A 19,437-nucleotide genomic window follows, 5' to 3' on the forward strand; every position below is an offset into this window, starting at 1 on the left:
TTTCTACATAGACCCTGAGGCCTGCACTCATCTGCTTATGGCACCTCCCTTAGTCCGCTGACCATTCATGGTTCACTAACATCTCCTTTCCCACAGTTCTTCAAATCCATTTCTTTGTATCATCCTTGTTTTGTTTTCATCCATTGTAGCCGTCTTATACCTCTTACACCTCAAGAGCTGAGAGTTCTCCTGAGAAGGGAGTTGCTTTCACTGTTGGTGAAAAGCAGGGTATAAACTTACATGGTTGTTTAATGTCATTGTAACACACTGATGGTGTAATCCATGTGCATACATCTGAGAGCTGTGGCACCTCAAGATAAATAAATATTAACTAAAAATTCTAGATGTCTTATTTCCTCATCTACTATTAACTTTTACTTAGCGTTACCAAATGTTCAGCTGCAGTGAAGAAGCAACATCTGAATTGCTTCACAAACTGGTTTTACTTTCCTCATGTAGATCTATCAAATTTCTCCAGAAATAAGCTCTTGTTAGTGTTCTGTCTTTTAAAATTGTTTGGGGGAGGTTTCTGTAAGTAGAGGACACTCTCATTTAAGTTCTCTAGGATCTTTTTCCAGTTCCAAGTATTTGCTGAGCAAAACTACAGAATTTTTCTCCAGTAAATTGTCTGTACTACATTTCAGTTTGCAAGTTCTATTGATAGTATTGCTCAATTTTTTTTAAAGAAAGGGTGTTTTTTGAATGACCACCTTTGGCACTTCTTTTTGTTTCAGAAGCCTCTCAACTTTTTGCTCACATTTTTTGAAAGGTCAGTCAGTAGATCAAGCCTAGAAAGAAAAGCAAGGAAAATGCTAGATTAAGAGCCAAGTAAGCTTTCATGCTAATGATGCTAGTATGATAGCATCTTCAAAACCACTACTATCAGAAGTGAGGTAGGGAAGTATGGGCAAAAGAAAGTGTCTGACAGGCCTTCTGACAGCTGAATAAAAAATTTCTGTGCTGAATTAGGATTACTGACCTTGAGTGAAAATGGAAGTAATTTCCTAAAGAGACCAGGGATTAAGCAGTACACAGAGCTTATTAGAGCTTTCAGTACAGGAGAGAACTTTAGTCTTGAAGAACAAACTATTTTTATGAACAGAAGAAGCTGTCTTCCTCTTTTTCTTTCTCTCCCTCTCTCTCTCTCTCTTTTTTTTTTTTTTTCCTTTTGTTTTGTTTTGTTTTCCAAAGTGAACTTCTTTGGTCAGCTGGTGGAGCAGCAGTGACATACTGTGGCTGATTTATAAATCACAGTTCCCTACTCAGGATGATGTGCTCCAGGTCTTGGTATGTTTGGAGTCACCATGAAACAGAATCCCTTTTAAGTCAACCTCGCTATAAAGTGAAAAAAAAATTCGGTTGACGCCATGTACCTTTGGGACGAAAGCAAGTGTGATGAGCAGTAAAGTCTTCAAGAATTTTATCATCAAATTATCATTATTTGTTGTGTTAGTAGTTAGCATTTTGCTTATTTATTTACTGAGCAAACTGTTTTTTTCTTGTCTAACCACCCTCCACCTCATACACCTCAGGCTAGACTATATGAATTCTGCCAGGAAAAACCCAGTGATAATGACCAGTAACAAATTGGAAAACAGTGAAGGAATAAAAGAACCATTGTTTGATGTTGTGAAAGAAACTGCAGAACTGAAAGCTCCCCAAGATGGAAATGATTGTTCCTTTCTGGCACTGTTTGAAGATGAAAGCCGACCAATACATAATAATCCTTCCACAAACCATTTTAATCCTTTTGTTAACCAAAGCAGTACTGATATTTTTTTCATTGATCCTGATGATAGAAATCAAATGGCCAACAGAAATTATCCTTATGATACTAGAGAAGTTTATCCTACAATCAATGCAAAAGAAAGTCCTGTAGACAGACACCTTAAAGGCATTTTCACAGCTCCAGAACAGGTTTTACTTAAAAGTAACAGTGCCTCAAGTGCAAGCTACAAGAAAACCAGTGGACTTCATAAAACCCACATGCAGGACTGTTTTGAGGGACAGCACTACTTCATACCCTCTGAAAAGAAAGAAAAACCTGCAAACGGTGCGTGTCAATATTTTAAGGACATATATTCTGGGGTTTATATTCCTTTTAAAGACATACGCTTTTATAGTCAGAGATGTGTCTGCCCTGACTGAAAACATGTAATGAATCTCCAGAATACAGTAATTTAGTTTTAAGTCAAATTATTTAAATTATTTTTTAAAGTTAAAAACCCATTACTTTTGAAATTGCATTTATGCTATTGTGTTTTATGATCAAGGTTTACTTTTTTATTTTAGATACATTTGCTTATCAGCAGATGAACTTAAAGAAGAACATGCAGAACTATTCAAGAAAAAAAAGGTGAGTGCCATAGAAATTACCAATCTAATAACTAGTGATAACTGCAGAGACCTTGCTGAATTGGAGAAAACCTGCTAAGAGGCCATAAAGACAAAATTCTAAGCAGTATTACTGAGGACCCAGGTTTTCCCAGTGAAAACAGTACTGAATAATGTGAACAAAACAATGCGCAGGTAAGTCCTTTATACCATTGTTCATCTGCCTATAATAAGTGCAGAGAAAAACTGTTTCATGAGACAATTTTGAGTCCCTGAAGTTAAGCTTTTGCTCTGACTTGCCTTCTAAAAGACCCCGTCTCCTTTACCTTACCACAGAGGAAGTTAGTCTCTTCTCTGGACTAAAGTTAGCATATGTGAGTGCCCCATGTTTTACAAAAGATGTTCTTGTCAAAGACTCAGATCCATTAACACCTTCCATTTTACAAAGCAGCACTATCTTCTGCCATCTCTCATATTACATTTTGCATTTCAGCAGAAAAAAATTCTGTGAACAGCAGATTCTTGGTGTTAAATCTCATGTTCAGAAATAAGTTCAATGATCTCAATAGTGGGAAGCATTTCATGGTTACTGAAGATTAAAAAAACCCAAACCCTGAAGACAAAAAAGTCACCAGTAATGACTTTAATTTGGGGGGGGGGGGGGGGGGGGGGGGGGCGAGTACAGGAGGGGAAATAATTTACCAGAGAACTCTGTGTTTGCATCTCTCAGTGACAATGATTTCGTGGCAGAATCAGCCTGGAGACAGAAGCAGCTCTTTGCGTTTGAAGGGGTAACTTTTATGGAGACATTTTTTTTTTGTCAAACCTACTGTTTGCACCATTCATCTGAGGTGGTGATCCAGCTGAATCCTTACTACTAACGCTTCATTATTTTTAAAAGTTCACAGCAGCACAAGAAAAAGAGTGTAAGTTTGGAGTGAGTTCGAATCTTCACAAGATGGAGAAGGGTTAGTATCATTGATACATTATTAACTCAAAAATAATTTTTTTTTCCTGTGAAATTGAAACAATTACTTTTAAAGCCAAGAAGAAGTATTTTGATCTTTTTAGGATGTTACATTTGATGAGGGCTTGTATTTTTGATTCACACAGCACCATATAAAAATGACTAGCATTGCCAGGTAATTAAGAACTACTTATGTTTGCTTTTCCTTGAAGTGATAAATTCAGGTTAACACGTCTCTGGTGAGTATTACACACCTTTTTTTTCATTGTCCCATTTCCTCTAAAGTTGTTCCCCAAGCTGAAAAGCCAGATCTGAAAGTAGGTGTAACTGCTGAAACAAACAAACAAACAAAACCACGAGGGAGGTCAAGAGTACTAATCTGAACCATAGCTCAAGTTAACTAACATTACCATACAATAAAAGTGCCGGTTAAATGCTAGTATTTTTCTTTCTTTCTTTTCCTGCAGACCTCTGCTGATTGGAAGGAATCTTAGACATATGTTTTATATAAATTAATATATTCATTAGATGTTTGACACGCGCCATTTTATTGGTCTAGTCTTTACTATTCTTTATTCTCCTCCCTTAGACTATATGCTGTCATTCCAGTTGTGGACAGAGTGAAGGGGAATCAGCAGCGAGATCCCACATCCTTTTTGGTCCCCCAGTAGCTGTAGGGGTCAGCTGTGCTGGCTGCATTTCAGAGCAGAAGATCTCCCAAGGAAAAAACCACGTAACTTGCATGGAAGCCAATGTGTGCGGGGAGTCTGCTGCATTCTCTGCCTGCCCTTGCTCTGCAAAGGCCTTCCTCCTTTTGAGGAGCACAGCTCAGCTGCTGGTGATTAACAGCTGATTAACAGCACAGCTGAAGCACTGGGGCTCACTTTCTGTTAAGTTGTGTTGACCTGAGAGAAGAATTAGTTATTGCCAAGAACTGTATTGACCTCACTAACACTTTATTCTTTGAACAGTATCTTAAAACTACATCAGAAGTAGTAATGTTTAATTCTACAGGCTGTACTTGAGAGTGGCACGGTTGGTGAACTTTTGGCGAGTAACTTTTCATCTTGTTTTTCAGATGCGGAGTCATCACTCAGCAGCCAGTCTCCCAGTTACTCTCCAAGGCCAACAGACACCTGTTTCAGCTCTAGTCCTGACACGGTGAGTACTTCCCCTTTATGGGTTCACAGGGGTTCATTTGAATGATATCTGTATGCCCGACTGCATCTAAGGGTGGATGTAGCTGGAATCTTATTTATGGTTTTGTTTTGTACAAGGCAACTTCATGTGTGAGGAAGACAAGGAATGATTAGCTGTAAATTTTCCTAAGTAGTTTAACAGCCATGTCGTCTGGTCTCTAGATAATGCCAGGCATTGTGAAATTATAGTAACATGACTGTGGGAAGATGCTAAGCAAGCTTCTGCACTCTTCTTTAATGTATAGCTGCTTTACGTTACATGCCTGTAAGGCAGGAGGATTTGACACACTGTGTTTTCAGTCCTTCTTGAACACAAAAATGCCACAATGTAAGAATATAAATTCTGTGTGAAAGTGAAGGTCCACCTTACCCACGTTCTCTTCAACAAAGGCCAGGATTACATCCTTGGAGAAAGAATTAAAAAAACCCACCCAAACAACCCAAACCAGACAGTTCTGGCCTTTCTGTTTATTTCATTAACTTAGTTATTAATTATTAACTTAGTTCTTAGTTATTGAACTATTTAAACAGTTGCATTCACACAATTCTGTTCAAACAGGCTGAAGAGGAAGACACAGCCAAAAAGAATGAATATCTGAATGAACAGTCCTTGAGGATAGATGATGCCTGCCTAGTCTCAGCCTCAGCAGGCATGGAGCCCCCCAAAACCTGTCACCCCAGAACAGTGCCTCTCCAGCATAGCAGTATTTTGACTAGAGAAGAAGCAAACCCCCTTCAGGAGAAAGACTCTAGTTTGTGTGCCACAGAAAAGGAAAACAAAATCCATACCGCCCTTTCTGAGGGCAGCCCATTACACCAAGCTCTTAAAAGAGAGCAAGTCACCCGCAGTACCAGGTGTGATGCTTCATCGCAGACTGAGAGCTCTGTGACAGAAACAGGGAAAGTGGATGTTGCCACCCAGTGTGGCACCACGCGGGTGTGCAGCTGTGGGAACTCCCTCCCCTTTGCCTGCAGCCCAAGGCAGGTCCCTCCTCCCAGTGCCACAGGCACTGCTGGAAGGCACAAAATGTCAGTGCATGAGGCGCTGCAGCCTGTGGGCACAGACAGCATAGCAGGAATATCGTTTTCTTCTGAGGCTGAGTATCTGAGTTTGGGTGGCGGAAGGACTCTAGAGGTGCTGAACTATATTGATACAATGAAGAAGAGAGATAAGCAGTGAGCAACTAGAATGGCATGTAAGAAATACAGAAGTTTTGTCTTGTTCTCAATGTGTTTCATTGAACTGACATATTTTAATTTTTCTAGCCTGATTGGAAAAAATACTTTTTTGCTCTTTGCTTTAAATTAGTATTAACTATGGATATCTATCTACCTACTGCTGTCACTAACTATGGATATTTCTATAGATCTCCAGCTGTTACAATAGCCTAGTACTAGTAAATATGTACCTTAGGAATTAGATTAGTGTCCCCAGCATATATCCGTACTATTCTGTAGTTTGGGATTGACTTTGCTTCTCTTGAAGGTAGTAGAAAGAGTCTGTTTCACTTCAAAACATATTTGATATGGCTCTTAGTTCAGAACTATTATCTGATTCTTATCCATTTTGACAGACATACTAGCCTTTGCCATATGTCTGTACTAAATACAGAGATAGGCAACAACAGAAAATGTACATCTGCACACATAGAATACAATGTAATTTAAAAAGAACAAATGTATTTGTTTTTACAAAACCCCAATGTTTAATTTTTCTTCCATAGCAGATCTATTGAGTCATTCTCTAGCTGTTAATACTGACAAATCTTTTACGTGCTTCTGTATTTTGCCAGCAGACTGAAAATCTGAAATGCTTTCCTCTTCAGTATTTGTGTGAAGCTACAAATCACAACAAATAAAAGTTTCTGATAATATTGTTTCTAGGTTATATTCTTTCCTTCTAAAAAAGTTCCTAGTAAAGGTGGCAGGGAGACTCACTCTGTTACTGACATCTTCTACTTATATATCTATATAGCTTTACTATACATACGTATCAATCTATATTACTATACATCTGTTATATGTGTGTGTGTAGGCTAGTGTTAGCCAGCTGGCTGTGTGCAGGGATCCTGTTCATTACAAACTGGGCTTGGGCAAAAGCTGTGCTGGAGACTATTCCTTGAACAGTGCAGGAGTTTTGCTTTTATGAGGTTAATATGTTGTGCCTTCTCCCTTGCAGACAGCTGTTAAAAGATTCACTGCCCTTATTCCCACCAGGTCAGTTTCTTTTATTTCTACGTTTTGTAATAAAAGATTTTGTGGATGAAGGGATGTGTGTCACCCAGCCCTGATGAGACTCATTACCATTCTTTGTCCTGTTCTCATCATGAAACTAGCGGCTGTGTTTTCTGCTGGGTTCTGTTTTTGAAGCTAAGAGCCATTTTAGGTAGCCACGAGGTCTATATTGTTCAACAGTGCTCAGGTTTATGGCTATGCCATTTTAGAAACTGCATCTCAGAAAATTTCCCTGGACTTTTTGGTGCTTGGAAGAAAAAAGCATTGTCTTTTAAATTGCGTACATGGGAAGTGGTTTGCACAGCTGGACCTTTGAAATGTGTAACATGTAGCCAATTCACTGCCCACTTCCTAAGGCTTGACATCAGCAGATTTTCTCTTTTAGGTTGCCTCAATTTATTGTCAAAGCAACCTCTCTGGTAATTTTTTTTTTAATCTGAAACTGCAGTGTTCATCATCTTTGCAGGAACTACAATTTATCTGAATAACAGCTATGACTTGCTGAAAGCTCAGCCATCACCGGTAATTTGTAAGGGACAGTTCTTCACTCAGCGTTATGAAGCTCGTTCAGATTGTGCCCCGCGAGCAGCAGCCTGTGCTGGCTTGAATGAGGCGATCTCGAAGGCGTGCCCTTTCCCAGCGGTCCCCCGTGCCTGGTACGTACCTGTCAGCCTTTCCAGCGGTGCACATCCAGCTTCTTGGCCCTCCCCACAGCCGACACTGTTCCAGCTCACTTGGTCTGCCAGCCTCCTGCAATATGCTGCGTCACATTACAGCTAAAAGCTCCAGCGCAGTATACTTTAGTTTGGAGGGGTTTTTTATTAGACGGGCAGATATCAAATTGCCGCGTGGCCAGAGAGTTCTCTGGTGGCTGGGCTTGGAGAGGTGCTGAAGTGACCCAACCTAAGACAAACTGCCATTAACTTGCAATGGAAGTTACACTACTGACTTCTGCAAGCGGCATTGTTGCTGGGACTTGGAAATTTTGCTTTGTTCTACAGTGACGTGAGCTACCCCAATTCAGGCAGATACTCCAATCTGCAGAGCAAGCCTCTGCGCAGGTTGTATTTGCGGTCTGCTCCTGTGAACCTACAGGACAAAGAGCGCAGGTCAGAACTGGGAAAAGGGAGCTGGTTGCACGGTATGGATATATATGTCGAGGTGTTCAAATGAAGCAACACCTCTTTCTTAAACGGTCTCTCAGAATTTCAAACCTTTCCCTCGGTATAGCTTATCTCCACTTCAGCCACTAATACGGAAGCTTTCAAAATTTGTCTGGTTCCAGCCAGATTTCAGCCTAGGCTGCACCGTTTCCCAGTAAGGACTGAAATTACGTAGCTCGGTGCCAGACACACATTTTCTGGCTGGCTATCTGTGAGAGCTGCATGCATGTCTCTAACGCAGTAATGCGCCACTTGGGATATGTCAATCACCACAGATAATCATGTTCCAAAGCCTTTGGATGAAAGCATATAAAATCCAATTACCTTACATTTTTTACCTGTAATTGCAAAGCAATCAGAAGAAAGAGAACTGTCTTTGCAGTGGTATGTGTGCTGGCAATGATGATAAATAAGGTAGTGTGCTCATTTTAGCCACTAGAGGAGTATTTTAAAGTGTTTACATCACTATTATTGCATTAGAAGAGAATCATGCTTTCACCTTACCTCAGTGCCAGTCTCCCCTGCTGCTCAGGTGCTTTCTTTCACCTGATTTTTTTTTTGATTTTTGGGAAGAGTTGAGTTTGGTTTAATAGTAATCTACTCTCTCTCCTAGTGGTAGCCTCAAATCATGCTTTCTTCAGCTGATGCTTCAGCACCCAATGCTATTAATCCACCAATATTTGTACACTACAGTAATGATCATCATCCCAATATATGGTCAGGCGCCACCAGCTTTCTCTGAGGCAACAGCATAGGCAGAGACGCTCCTTTTTCATCCATGACAATCCTCCTGGCCGTGTGCTAAGTCTCTGGGGAGGCCACAGAAATGTGTTATGTTTTTAACTGTGTTTGGTAAGCATCAATTATAAGTTGAGTTTTCTTGGGGAAAAGGAGAAAAGGGTATCTGTAACTAACCAAAAACTAGGTACATTGGTTTAACGGTGGCACTCAAATGCTTCTAAATACGCATTAAAAAAAACCCAAAAAACTCTCATGGAAAATGTTACCTTAAGCTTCAGTGAGAAGCAGTTTTAATATGCAGCTGGTAAGCTTTTTGTCCTATAAAATCAGCTCTAATTACAGTAACCTGCAAGGTAAGGTTTTCTGGGTAAGCACCAAGAGAAATTTTCTTTCATTAATGGGGCAGTTTGTTGCTGAATGTTATTATAGCAAAAGTCTCCACAAACTTTTTAGAAATCCTTATTTCATTTTCATGAAGGATTATCATTGTGGGAAATGAGAAGCTTAAGTCTTTTACACAAGTGATTATTTCTCAGGTGGAAACTGTGAATTGGCTTTTTAAGGGTTTTAGCAGACAACAGACTCAGAAAGGATGACATTTCCTAGGAAAAGTATTCAACTCTCCACATCCAATGCCTCATCTGTTCCCACAAAAAGAGAATGACCTCTCTGCAACACTTCTTCATCCTCTTCTCACTGACAACCTCTGACGGATTCAGAGCTTGCTTCTCCAGGGCTGGTGATATTGAACTCCAACAACGTCTCATAACTGAATACAAGGTGTTTGCCCTCTCGCCCAGCCACACTGCTGAAAATTCACACCCTGCACCTAGACAGTGCTTGCTCTGGGTGCTGCAGCTCACTGGCTGTGAAAGCCAACGGACACCAGCTTGCACTGAGCTCCTGCACAGCACGCTGGTGGCTGCAGATGATGCCGATACACCGGCTCTGTGTGAGGTGACGGGGAATCTTGAGACAAAAGACAGAGGGGTGGAAAGTGAGTGAAGATACAGCAGGAGGCTGCAAGGCGGCCACTGTATTATTTAATAGAGCTGAGAGAAAATATTTCCAAATCAGCTGTTTGTGCATGCTTGCAGAGAGAAGGCTGCAATTTACTGCCGCAGTGTCAGGCTCAGCACACAGCTGGCCTGGCCAAAGGACCCAGAGCTGTGGCCGATCGTAGGACAAGCCAATACATCATATTGCAGGAGATTTACTCTCTTCCCTGGCTGGAGGTAATTCTCAGGAAATGGGAGGCCTCCAAGGAGGTTTGCTTTCCAGAGAAGCTGAGCTCCCTGCAAACAGATACATTTTTGGAGAACCCCAGATCAGCTGAAGCTGGCGGGGTTCTCCGAGCTGGACCAGTCCAAATCCTGCTTGAGGCAGGGCCAGCTGGAGCAGGATGCTCTGGGCCACAGCCAGCTGCTGGCAACAGCCACCTGGGCTGGGGGTGGGGGGATAAACCATGCCAGGGAGGTGACCCCAGGGAAGCCGTGCCTGCTCACAGCAGCTGCTGCCTGCCGTGGTTTCCACCCTGCGCGGTGACCCAGGTAGGAGCCTGAGGCTGGAGGAAGAGGAGCTGTAGGCACGTGAGGAACGAGGCTAGGTGCTGCTGCCCTGCTCTGCCCCCACCTCCTCCAAGCACCTCTCCTGCCTGCCCGGCCTCCACTCACCCGCGTTTCCCTGCAGCAATGAAAAGCAGCAGTGCTTCACCCCAACACCAGCTCATACCGCAGTGCCACAGCCGCAGGGCCTTGCCTGTGGCAGCCCTGCAGCAACGCCTCAGGGCTGGCTAACAACGGGCCCCCACTGCCCTCCCACCAGGGACCTGGGGGGGTCCCAGTGCCCTCAGGGTCTCCCTATGCATCCCACCCACCACAATGAAATCTGACGTGTAGAGATAATGTAAGAGCTACCCAGCTAACAAATACTTTGCTTGCTCTTGATTTTTTTCCATCATTTTTAGCACGTCCATGAGAGAGTGGCAGGGACACCAGCACCAGCCCCAGTTTAGCTCCAATGCTGTGTGGGGCAGCCACCTCCCCCTCTGCCCCCCAGCCAGGCTGGGGGCTGTGGGTACCCTGAACACCAGGGAGAGAGTGGAGGAAGCCACGTAACGTCAGAGACTGGCTCTGACTGCAGTCACATCTTGTGACAGTCCAGTAACAGGGCATGCTGTTGTATGAGACGTCCTGGACAAAACGAAAAAGCTCCTCAGGAGCAGTCAGGGTTTGATGCTGTCATGCCATGGGAAGATTAAACACCACCACTCTCACAGCCAAGCTTACTCCAAAGCACCACTTCCCAGCGGTGACCAGGCCATCCACTGAGGCCACGACTGCCACTTTGGGGACGGAGAAGTCCTCTGGCGTTCGCAGGATGGCATGTTACGTGACTGCCGACAACCTCCCCTTCCACAACTACAGCGATGCTAAATGACACAGAGCGAAGGCTTCAGATGGACAATCTGAACGTGAGATCTGGCGGCAGCTGGCTGGGGACGTGAGGTCTCACCAGCCTCAGCTGTGGAAACGCTCTGAGAGGGAAGAAAAGCTCTGGGGGTGGCAAGGCTGCAAATGCCACGGCACTATCCAAGGGGACCAGAGACATGTCTAAGGCAGGTTAGGTGGGGCAGCATAGGCCCTGAGCATTGTAACACAGACCCCCATACAATTTTGGAGAACAGGACTAAAACAAACGCAGCCAGCTATGCTATGGTTGCCTGTTCAGCACCCACCCTTCAAGTTTTGCCTGGTGGAGTCTCGACCAGCCCAGTCCATGCCCCTCACTGGGGTTTCTGGGCATGCTGGGAGCCTGTGTCACAGTGCTGGGGTGCTGCTGTCCCCTCTCATGCTCCAGGAGCTTCACTGTTCTCCTCCCTCAGGGTACCCACGGCCACGACAGCAGCTGGGGAAGGTCTTTGCGTGGGGCTCCTGGTGGGGACCTCTTCCTCGGGAGACTAGAGGACCCTTTCAGCAGGGGTCTGGGAGTAATGATGAACTATGCAGGGAACACAAAATCAGGGAGATGGTGGGGAGCAACACTGACAGAGACCACAAGCAAATGATCAGCAACTGGGTCTCCAAAATGCACCGCAATGTCCTCAAGCGTGAGGGCACCCTGTTAAAGAAGAAGGGCAGGATGTGTCAGCGGAGTGGGACTCAGCGCGGTGCTGAGGGCTCGCCCTGCCTCCACGCCTTGTCACTCTGCACAAACTGGCAAATGCAGCCAGGGACAGGCAGCTGTACGTAGTGACTGGGGGAAATCCTCTCTCTGTCTCTGTGGTCTTGATAGATGAAGCAGTGAACAAACTTGCAGTGCAGTGCCCAAGAAATGTAAAAAAAAAAAAGATAATAATTGAAGAACAAGCCTATGAATGTCTGAGATCCTGAAAAGTAAAACCGCTTTACAGAGAGAGATCTAGACCATTTGATCTGCTTGTCAAAAAAATCAAAAGGAAAACCAATTTCTGCATAGATGTGGCACCACAGGGAGCAAATACAGGCACTAAAGGACTCCAATGCAGTTATCTACCAGAGGGTGACAGTGCCCAGCACCTGTTCTCCTGCCCTCAAGCCTTGCTGGTTCGCAGGGTGACACATCCTATCTGTCTTCTCAGTGCCCAGTTGGCCCAGAGGGTCCGGCTCTGGAAAGCAACACTGTGTCCTGACTCGCTGAGGTGTGGCAATCCATGCTGAGGCGTTCACACGGAAGCTGTTGCACCCTCAGCCCAGTGCCCATCATCTGTCTTTCCTTCCCTCTAGCCAGGACAGCTTGACACTGTCCCATGTTATCATGTGGTGGTGTGGCAGAGGCGCCATGTCCCCACACTCTTGCCTCTCTAGATGTCCTCCATACCTCATGCCCGGATTGCTTCCTCCAGCCCCTCCTAGGGATTCACTCCTTGCTCTTTCTACCCGTTTCCTCGGCAACCTGATCCAAGCTCAGTTCCACACATCACCTTCATTAGGAAGTTTGGCTAATGCAGCCCACTCTGCCCTCAAACTGCTTGTGCATCTCCAACCAACTTCCTGATGGGCCCCAAACCCCTCACTGCTCCTTCAGGCACGGGCCTTCCCCACATCTCCATCCCCCTTTCACCACCTTTGATGAAATTTAAGCAAGTGCATAAACTGTTTTTCCAACCGCTTTGCTGAAAGAGGTGAGGGGCTTGATTTTTCCTTCTCACACCTGCGCCCCACCAAGGGACGTGCTCCCCAGAACCAGTGTGCTGCAGCTTCTACTCTCCTTACACCATGCACAACTCCTGCGTCCTTGTACGGATCTAGGTACTTAACATGATCTGAAGAATAATCCACAAAATAGGGCTTGCTTGGAAGTTTTCCATTTCCCTAGTCCCTTTTCTACTTGAAATAAATTGTACCTAAGCCCATCCCTGTGAGGTGATGGTGTCGCTGCCTTATAAGACCACGGGCAGGTCATTTTGGATGCAGGCTCCTCTTTCTTCCTTCATATAATACACAACTTACAGCTCATATAAGACACTTGGCTTTTCTTTTCGGCATTATGGATTCTATTAGAGCTTTTGTGGGATAACACAGTACCAAAAATCAGTGTGCTAGCTAAGGCAGCACTTGTCTGAAAAACAGATGGATCCTTGCATCCTGCTGAAACCCAGACCCAAAGATCTCCTATAAAACCATCTAGCCAAACAAAACCCCCACCTCCCTCCAGAGGTCTCAGACTGGATTGTTGCCTTTTTGTTCTATCAAAATCAAGATGCAGAAAGTTATTTCTGGTAGCTCTGCAGTTAACTCTCAAAAGGCAAAAGCTTTCCAGATTTCAGCTCTATGCAGGGCTTCTCAATTAATTATACACACGCACGGTACCGGGTAGGTCACATATATTGAACAAGTGAGGGAAAACCTGCCCTGGAGATCAGCTAATGAACAGCCTTCGACAAGACCAGTAGAACTGCTTATGGTAAATGCGCATGGCTATTCCCCCATGGATTTCAGCTGGCTGCTTGACTGGTTGAATGCATTAATCTCTCCACCAGGAAGGAGGGCTGAGATGCCATTCATTTTGGGTCAAGCAGCAGCTGAAGAGCTCTGAAGAGCTCAAGAGGAGCTCTGTGTGTGTAGGGGGTGGCTAGAAGGACGCCAGCTCAGGGGATGATCCCCGGCAGGTTTCTTCAGCCAGCCCAGCGCAACCCAACAGGGGACCACCAAGATCAGAGAAAAGGACCTTTTTTTAAAGCTTACTTTTAACTTCCCCACTTAATTCCTACAAACCATAGCAGCCTTGAAAACAAGCGCTTTGTGCCACGCAGGAAGTGAAGGCCACACAGCACTGTACGGATGGTTTTGGTTTGGATGCAGAACCACCCAGCCTTGACGCCTGGGGGATCTGATCTTGAAAATGCTCATGAAGATGTGGGAGCAAGCTACTGCCTTAGTTCAGTTCTGCAGATGGCAGAATCTGTTTGGCAGAAATCAATCCGTCAGTAGTTGGTTTGTGATAGTAGCTGGAGCTGAAGGAGATGAGAGAAGGCAAAAAAAAGGAATGTTTCACAGCAGAGCCACCAGCTTTTCATTATCCCACAAAACTGCCGTGTGGTTTTAGTGACAAGTAATCTGAACTGCAGCCACCCAACACCTTTAGAAGCACTATCAGCCAGAAACCTGAAAACATAACCTTCAGCGCACAACGATAAGCTTCCCCTCTCCCCTCCCGGAGATAAGCGCCACCACAGACACAGGTTTGCTGAGCAACCTCCCACCGCCAGCATCTCCCCATCAGCTACGCTGCTGCTGCCTGGGATCAAGCTGCATCCCGGACCGAAAGGCTACAGCTCTGTCAGAGGCAATTCTGGATCTTGCAAGGCCCTACAACAGATCACACGGTACCTGCAGCAGGCGGAGGTAACAGGACCCATTTCCACTCGGTGTAGCGGACGTGATTCCTCTGCCGCGCTGGGGAGCACAGCCAGGGCAGCCCCCAGCATGGCACAGCCACAGTCACGCTGCTCTCTGTCAATCATCAAACTGGTTTAAGCAATTTCCTTAACAAAACACAAAGAGTTAGGACATTTCCCCGTTAGAAAACAGCAACTTCTGCCTTTTGCCAGTCGATAATCAAGTCTGACAGTATAAACTGCTGTCACAAAATTAGACTGTGTTTGGGCAGGGGACACTGCAAACCAACGGGGGGACAATTGGTACAGCTGGCAGCTCCACATTACTGCATTGAGCTCTTCAAACAAATCCTTCAGGAAGGAAGGGACACTTACCCGGTGCGCCATCATCACAGAAATGCTCTGTGGTTTGAAATGTATCGTATTAAGACCATATTCAGTTATTCTTACCCTTCGCTTATTTCAGGCAAGCTTCTGGGTTATTTTAGCTCATTTTGCTGAGCAATGCAATTTTGCAACTCTAAAAGGCAACCCAAACACCCATACAAAGGAGACCTTGAGAAAGATTCTGTAATTAAGTATCTCACCTTTTATTTTGTTCATTTACATTTCTGGCACTGACAATTCTTTGAAGATATTTATGTAAAGACCAAACTTCATTAAAGCAATCAGAACAGAAGTCAATTAAATAATTTTACATCACTTAAGTTTCAGAAAATGTACAACACTTTCATACGTTATAGGCTTGACTGGTTGCAAAAGGAAATGGCACATGTTTGACATGGTTAAGAAATAACTTGGACAACTCAACAATTAGTTTTGCCAAAACCTGTTTTGTACTGAATACCGTGACACACACCCAGGGACCACAGTATGCCTGATGGCACCATGTCCATGTTGTTATTCAACATGGAATTATTACTATCAATTCTGTCTCCATTGGCGTATCACACATTCTACATAGAATTCGTCACAGAAAGATCCAGCTAATGGTTTTGTAGAGGTGTGAGATTCATGATGGAAAGTGGAGATGTGACTCATGCCACTTCCCAGTGATGCCCTGGACCAGCAGGACACTGAGCACACGGAGAATATCAAGCATATGAATAATCCTATTGATTTCATGGGGACTACTCGAACACTTAAAATCGAACAGACAGCAGGCATGCACTAGGCAAGGTCTGTGGTGTAACGCAGCATCCCAGCACCACGAAACCATCTCGCTTCACACCTGCTGAGGAACCATGAAATTTCTCCTGCAGAAGTCGCAATGATGGTCATACATTTAGTTCTCTCCAAAGTCTATGTAATGTTTAAGGCAGCAAGAAAACTTTGCCTTTAACACTTCAGAAACTGATGTTTCCTTTAGAAATAGGTGGACAATATTCATAATTAATCAGTGCGCCCATTATTTATATGAATGCAATGAAAGGCCAAACCAAATTTTGACAAACTGTATGTCAACAGAATTGAGGAGTGTAACTGAACCGGAGTCGAAGCTTTATAATTACACGTGCCAGATCACTCACATGTAACATACTGTCTAGGGACAATGTGAAAAAGCAGGACTTAGATGAAATCTGTATTCCTGAAGCCTGGTGCTGGCCAGACTTCCCCTGGTGTGAGTGAGCTCTACTGAAGCAAAAGAGTGAGCACCTCCGATGAGAAGTGCGAGTAAGATTCAAAACATGCCGCCGGTTCACACTAACAGGTCATTGTGGCTGAAGGATATTCTCATATACAGAACTCTGGAACACTACTAACACCCATTTACAGAACACTACAGTGATGGTTATTGGCACATAAAAAACTCCTTCTCTATATGAAAACATACACAAAATAGATAAGAACTGCCATTTTTTTCAGACTTTTAAAATCTCTATATAGTTGCCTTTAAGGAGTTTTAACCCCAGTATCACGAACAACAATGGTCACCTAGATTTTACTGTGCTGACATTTGTAACACTGCCACAACCTAGACCACTTTGTGGATTATGTTTAACTGTACTGTACACAAGGTGATGAAGATTGATAGAAAACCACTAAGATTCTTGCACAAAAATGTGACTTGTTAAAATCCAGAGAACGATTGAGTCACTTTATAGGCAGCAGCTACATGTAAGCTGTAAATGTTACCCGCGATAAAAAACACATTTTGCCATAAAGCACATATTGTGACATTATCTGCTTCTGGCCTGGTACACAAAGCTCGATTTTCTTCCCAATGCAGAGGAATGGTTTGGTTACCTTGACTCTCAGAAAAAAAGTGCACAAATATTTTACTCTTTAAAGTGCTTTGCAGAACTCTCTTCTGCCTTGATTTCTACTCCAAGATATCTCTACGCTCTGAAGACTCTGCCTCTTTCTCGCATATTGATGTTCAGCTGACAAAGCCTCTTATGCAAGTATGAGTAAAATTTCAAGAAGACCATGTTAGAAAAGTGTTGATGCTGAGAAGGAGAAAGTTGGGTATAAAGCTGAGAAGTACAGGGTCTATCTCTTGTTAGCCCACTGCATGTCTGTGGGACTCCCCCCAGCACGCTCATGTCCGACAGAAAGACCCTTGCTCAGGGCCTGTAGCAGCCCCTGAAAGTCAAAACTTCTCCCCAGTGTTCAACCCGAGCGACTAAGAAGGGCAAAAGAGATTTCACCAAGGAAAAAAATGTACTAGCTTTGCAAACTCTGTTGTCATCTTCTCACCCCCGTGTGGAGAGGAGCACTCGTGTGCTTCCTCCCCCTTAGTCTCCCAGCGCCCCGCTCTCATCCACAGGCCCAAGCGCAGTCCCTTGGTCCCACCGTCCTTCTCCCATCTGGGAGACCAGTCAGAGACTCCTGCTTTTGGCTAAGACACCTGTCTCTACTGAAACAGGACTTTGTGGGGAATTTGATGCATCCCTTCTTTCTAATCCCCTCCCAACCCTAAATCCTACACTAGTGAAATGCTGCATTTACCAACTCATGCAAAAAATAAGTCGGCGTTGGAATGATGATCCTTGGGATGTATCCTCTCTCGTCCCAAAATTTCTGGCAGGGCTATCACTGCAACTCACAAGGTAGCAACGTCTACGAGAGCGATCCAGCATCTTCAGCCCTCCGAATGAGTCCTGGGGCCTTGCTGTGTTTCTATGTCTATTTTCGAAACAGATTTGCTTCTCTTATTAAAAGATCATTTTGATCAACAAAGTGATAAGGGGAAGAAACAAGTGTCAAATCATCTTAACTCCCCCAACACTTTTTAATTTCAACATGGTAAACAAACTACTGTATGTGACTTACTGTGAATTAAATTTAAAAAGATTAAAAATGCATCAGGACTTGTTTCTTTTATACTTGCTGTTAGATCACAACACGTAGTCAGTAGATCAATAAGAATTAAAATATCTCAAATTGTTGTGTATCATCAATATGTCCAACTCTACCAGCAGTATTACTCTAGCGTTCCTGATGCACAGAATACCTGAATGAAGTGTGCAGTCCTTGTGAAGAAACAATTTCACATCTTCTGCAGAAAACTTTCAATAAAACGATATTGTGCTTACACATACTATTTATGCTACTTCATAAATTAAAATCCTGTCATAAGAAATTATTCAGCTACACTGTATTTTTATTCTTTTATCTGGAATGTTACTAAGTCTACCTTTAGCAAAAATCTCTTAAAACTTAAAATATGCACAAATATAAAAAATCTTTGCAAAATAGAAACATTTATTTAATTTTCTTCATACGCTATAAATGTTCACAGATTCTAAAAATAAAAACCTAATTGACTAAGATTAATTTCAAGTATCTAATCTCATTTTTATTACACATGATGCTTGGTACTAGGTTCACTGTTTCTAAGGTGTGGAATGTTGTCTTGGTGTAAAGCAACCCTAAAAGGAAGACTTAAACCTAACTCTCTGCAGGCGGGAAAGGGGGAGTGACAACAAATAAGCTGATATATTTTGCACCCTTGTGGCGATGAATAAAATGTACGTTTCAATTTTGCCTCAAGAAAAAGGGGTCAGGATGCAAACCTTCAGAAAACCGCTTTCAGTAAGATCAATCCTGTGTGAGAAAACAAGCCCAGTGCTGCACACAACTGAGGGCCACTTCTGAGAGCGTCCACGAGACAGGGCTGACAGAGAGAGGCGGTCTGCTGCTGCTAAAAAGCCCCGGCACTGCCTGCAAAACAGAAGAGGCTGATATTGTGACAGCGATCTTTTCAGTGACTTTGCTTTGGTTATGCCCAATAAATGCAGCGGTTTCCTCGACCTGTGGATACAAGTGCAATGAAGTGCGAGGTCAGCGCTGACACTGTGCCAGCGCAGCGACACCCGCCCTGGCTTGCACCCTGCTCCAGCAAAACACAGCAAGGAAAGGAATGTTCATAGGTGGAATGGCGAGCGTGGGCTCATGCTTTTGGGAAGATCAGAACCCTAAGTCCCTATTCTCAGAAACCAGTAAATCCTCTCTTAAACCTATCAACCACATAAGCACAAGTGGGGCGTTACACGCCCGTTCACATGCTGTTCTGGGTAACAAAACTGTTCCGAATAAAGGTCTTCAAGCACACATTTTTTGGTTTTGGGAAGAAACCAATTTGTCCTCAAAACTTTTTGTTCTCATCTGTGCCAAGCATCCCTTTTTCTCATATCAGGTACTGCACCTTCAGTGAAGGTTTCAAAGAGGTGACAACCTAACAGAGACATCCCGCGGTGGGTGCACTCGTAGATAGGTCTGGAGACCTAAGCATTTTCAAGCTTTAAAATATTGTGCGCTTAAAGGGGAGGCAAGATGGAAAGTGTGAGAATCCAGCCCTCTCACCACACAAGGAGATGTTCGAGGTCAAGCCACTCTTTACAATGATTCATTTGAAATTCCCTTTATCTGCTATGTTTTCCCCTTTTAGTCCCAGTCACATCACAGGAGGATGCT

At 43.8% G+C, this 19,437-nt stretch overlaps 1 protein-coding gene across 1 annotated transcript; it reads left to right on the plus strand.

Moving 5' to 3' along the window:
* Positions 1-1,395: 1,395 nt before the first annotated feature.
* On the plus strand, positions 1,396-18,065 carry LOC308065641 (regulator of DNA class I crossover intermediates 1-like; the record flags this gene model as incomplete). Its single annotated transcript, XM_080391759.1, has 7 exons — positions 1,396-2,053; positions 2,293-2,356; positions 3,065-3,125; positions 3,236-3,302; positions 4,380-4,462; positions 6,680-6,717; positions 7,202-18,065. The coding sequence occupies 7 exons, from the start codon at positions 1,396-1,398 to the stop codon at positions 7,221-7,223; spliced, it is 993 nt and encodes a 330-aa protein (XP_080247885.1). The 3' UTR covers positions 7,224-18,065.
* Positions 18,066-19,437: the final 1,372 nt, after the last annotated feature.

This window comes from Falco punctatus (assembly GCF_963210335.1).
Source record: "Falco punctatus genome assembly, chromosome: 6".
NCBI lineage: Eukaryota > Metazoa > Chordata > Aves > Falconiformes > Falconidae > Falco > Falco punctatus.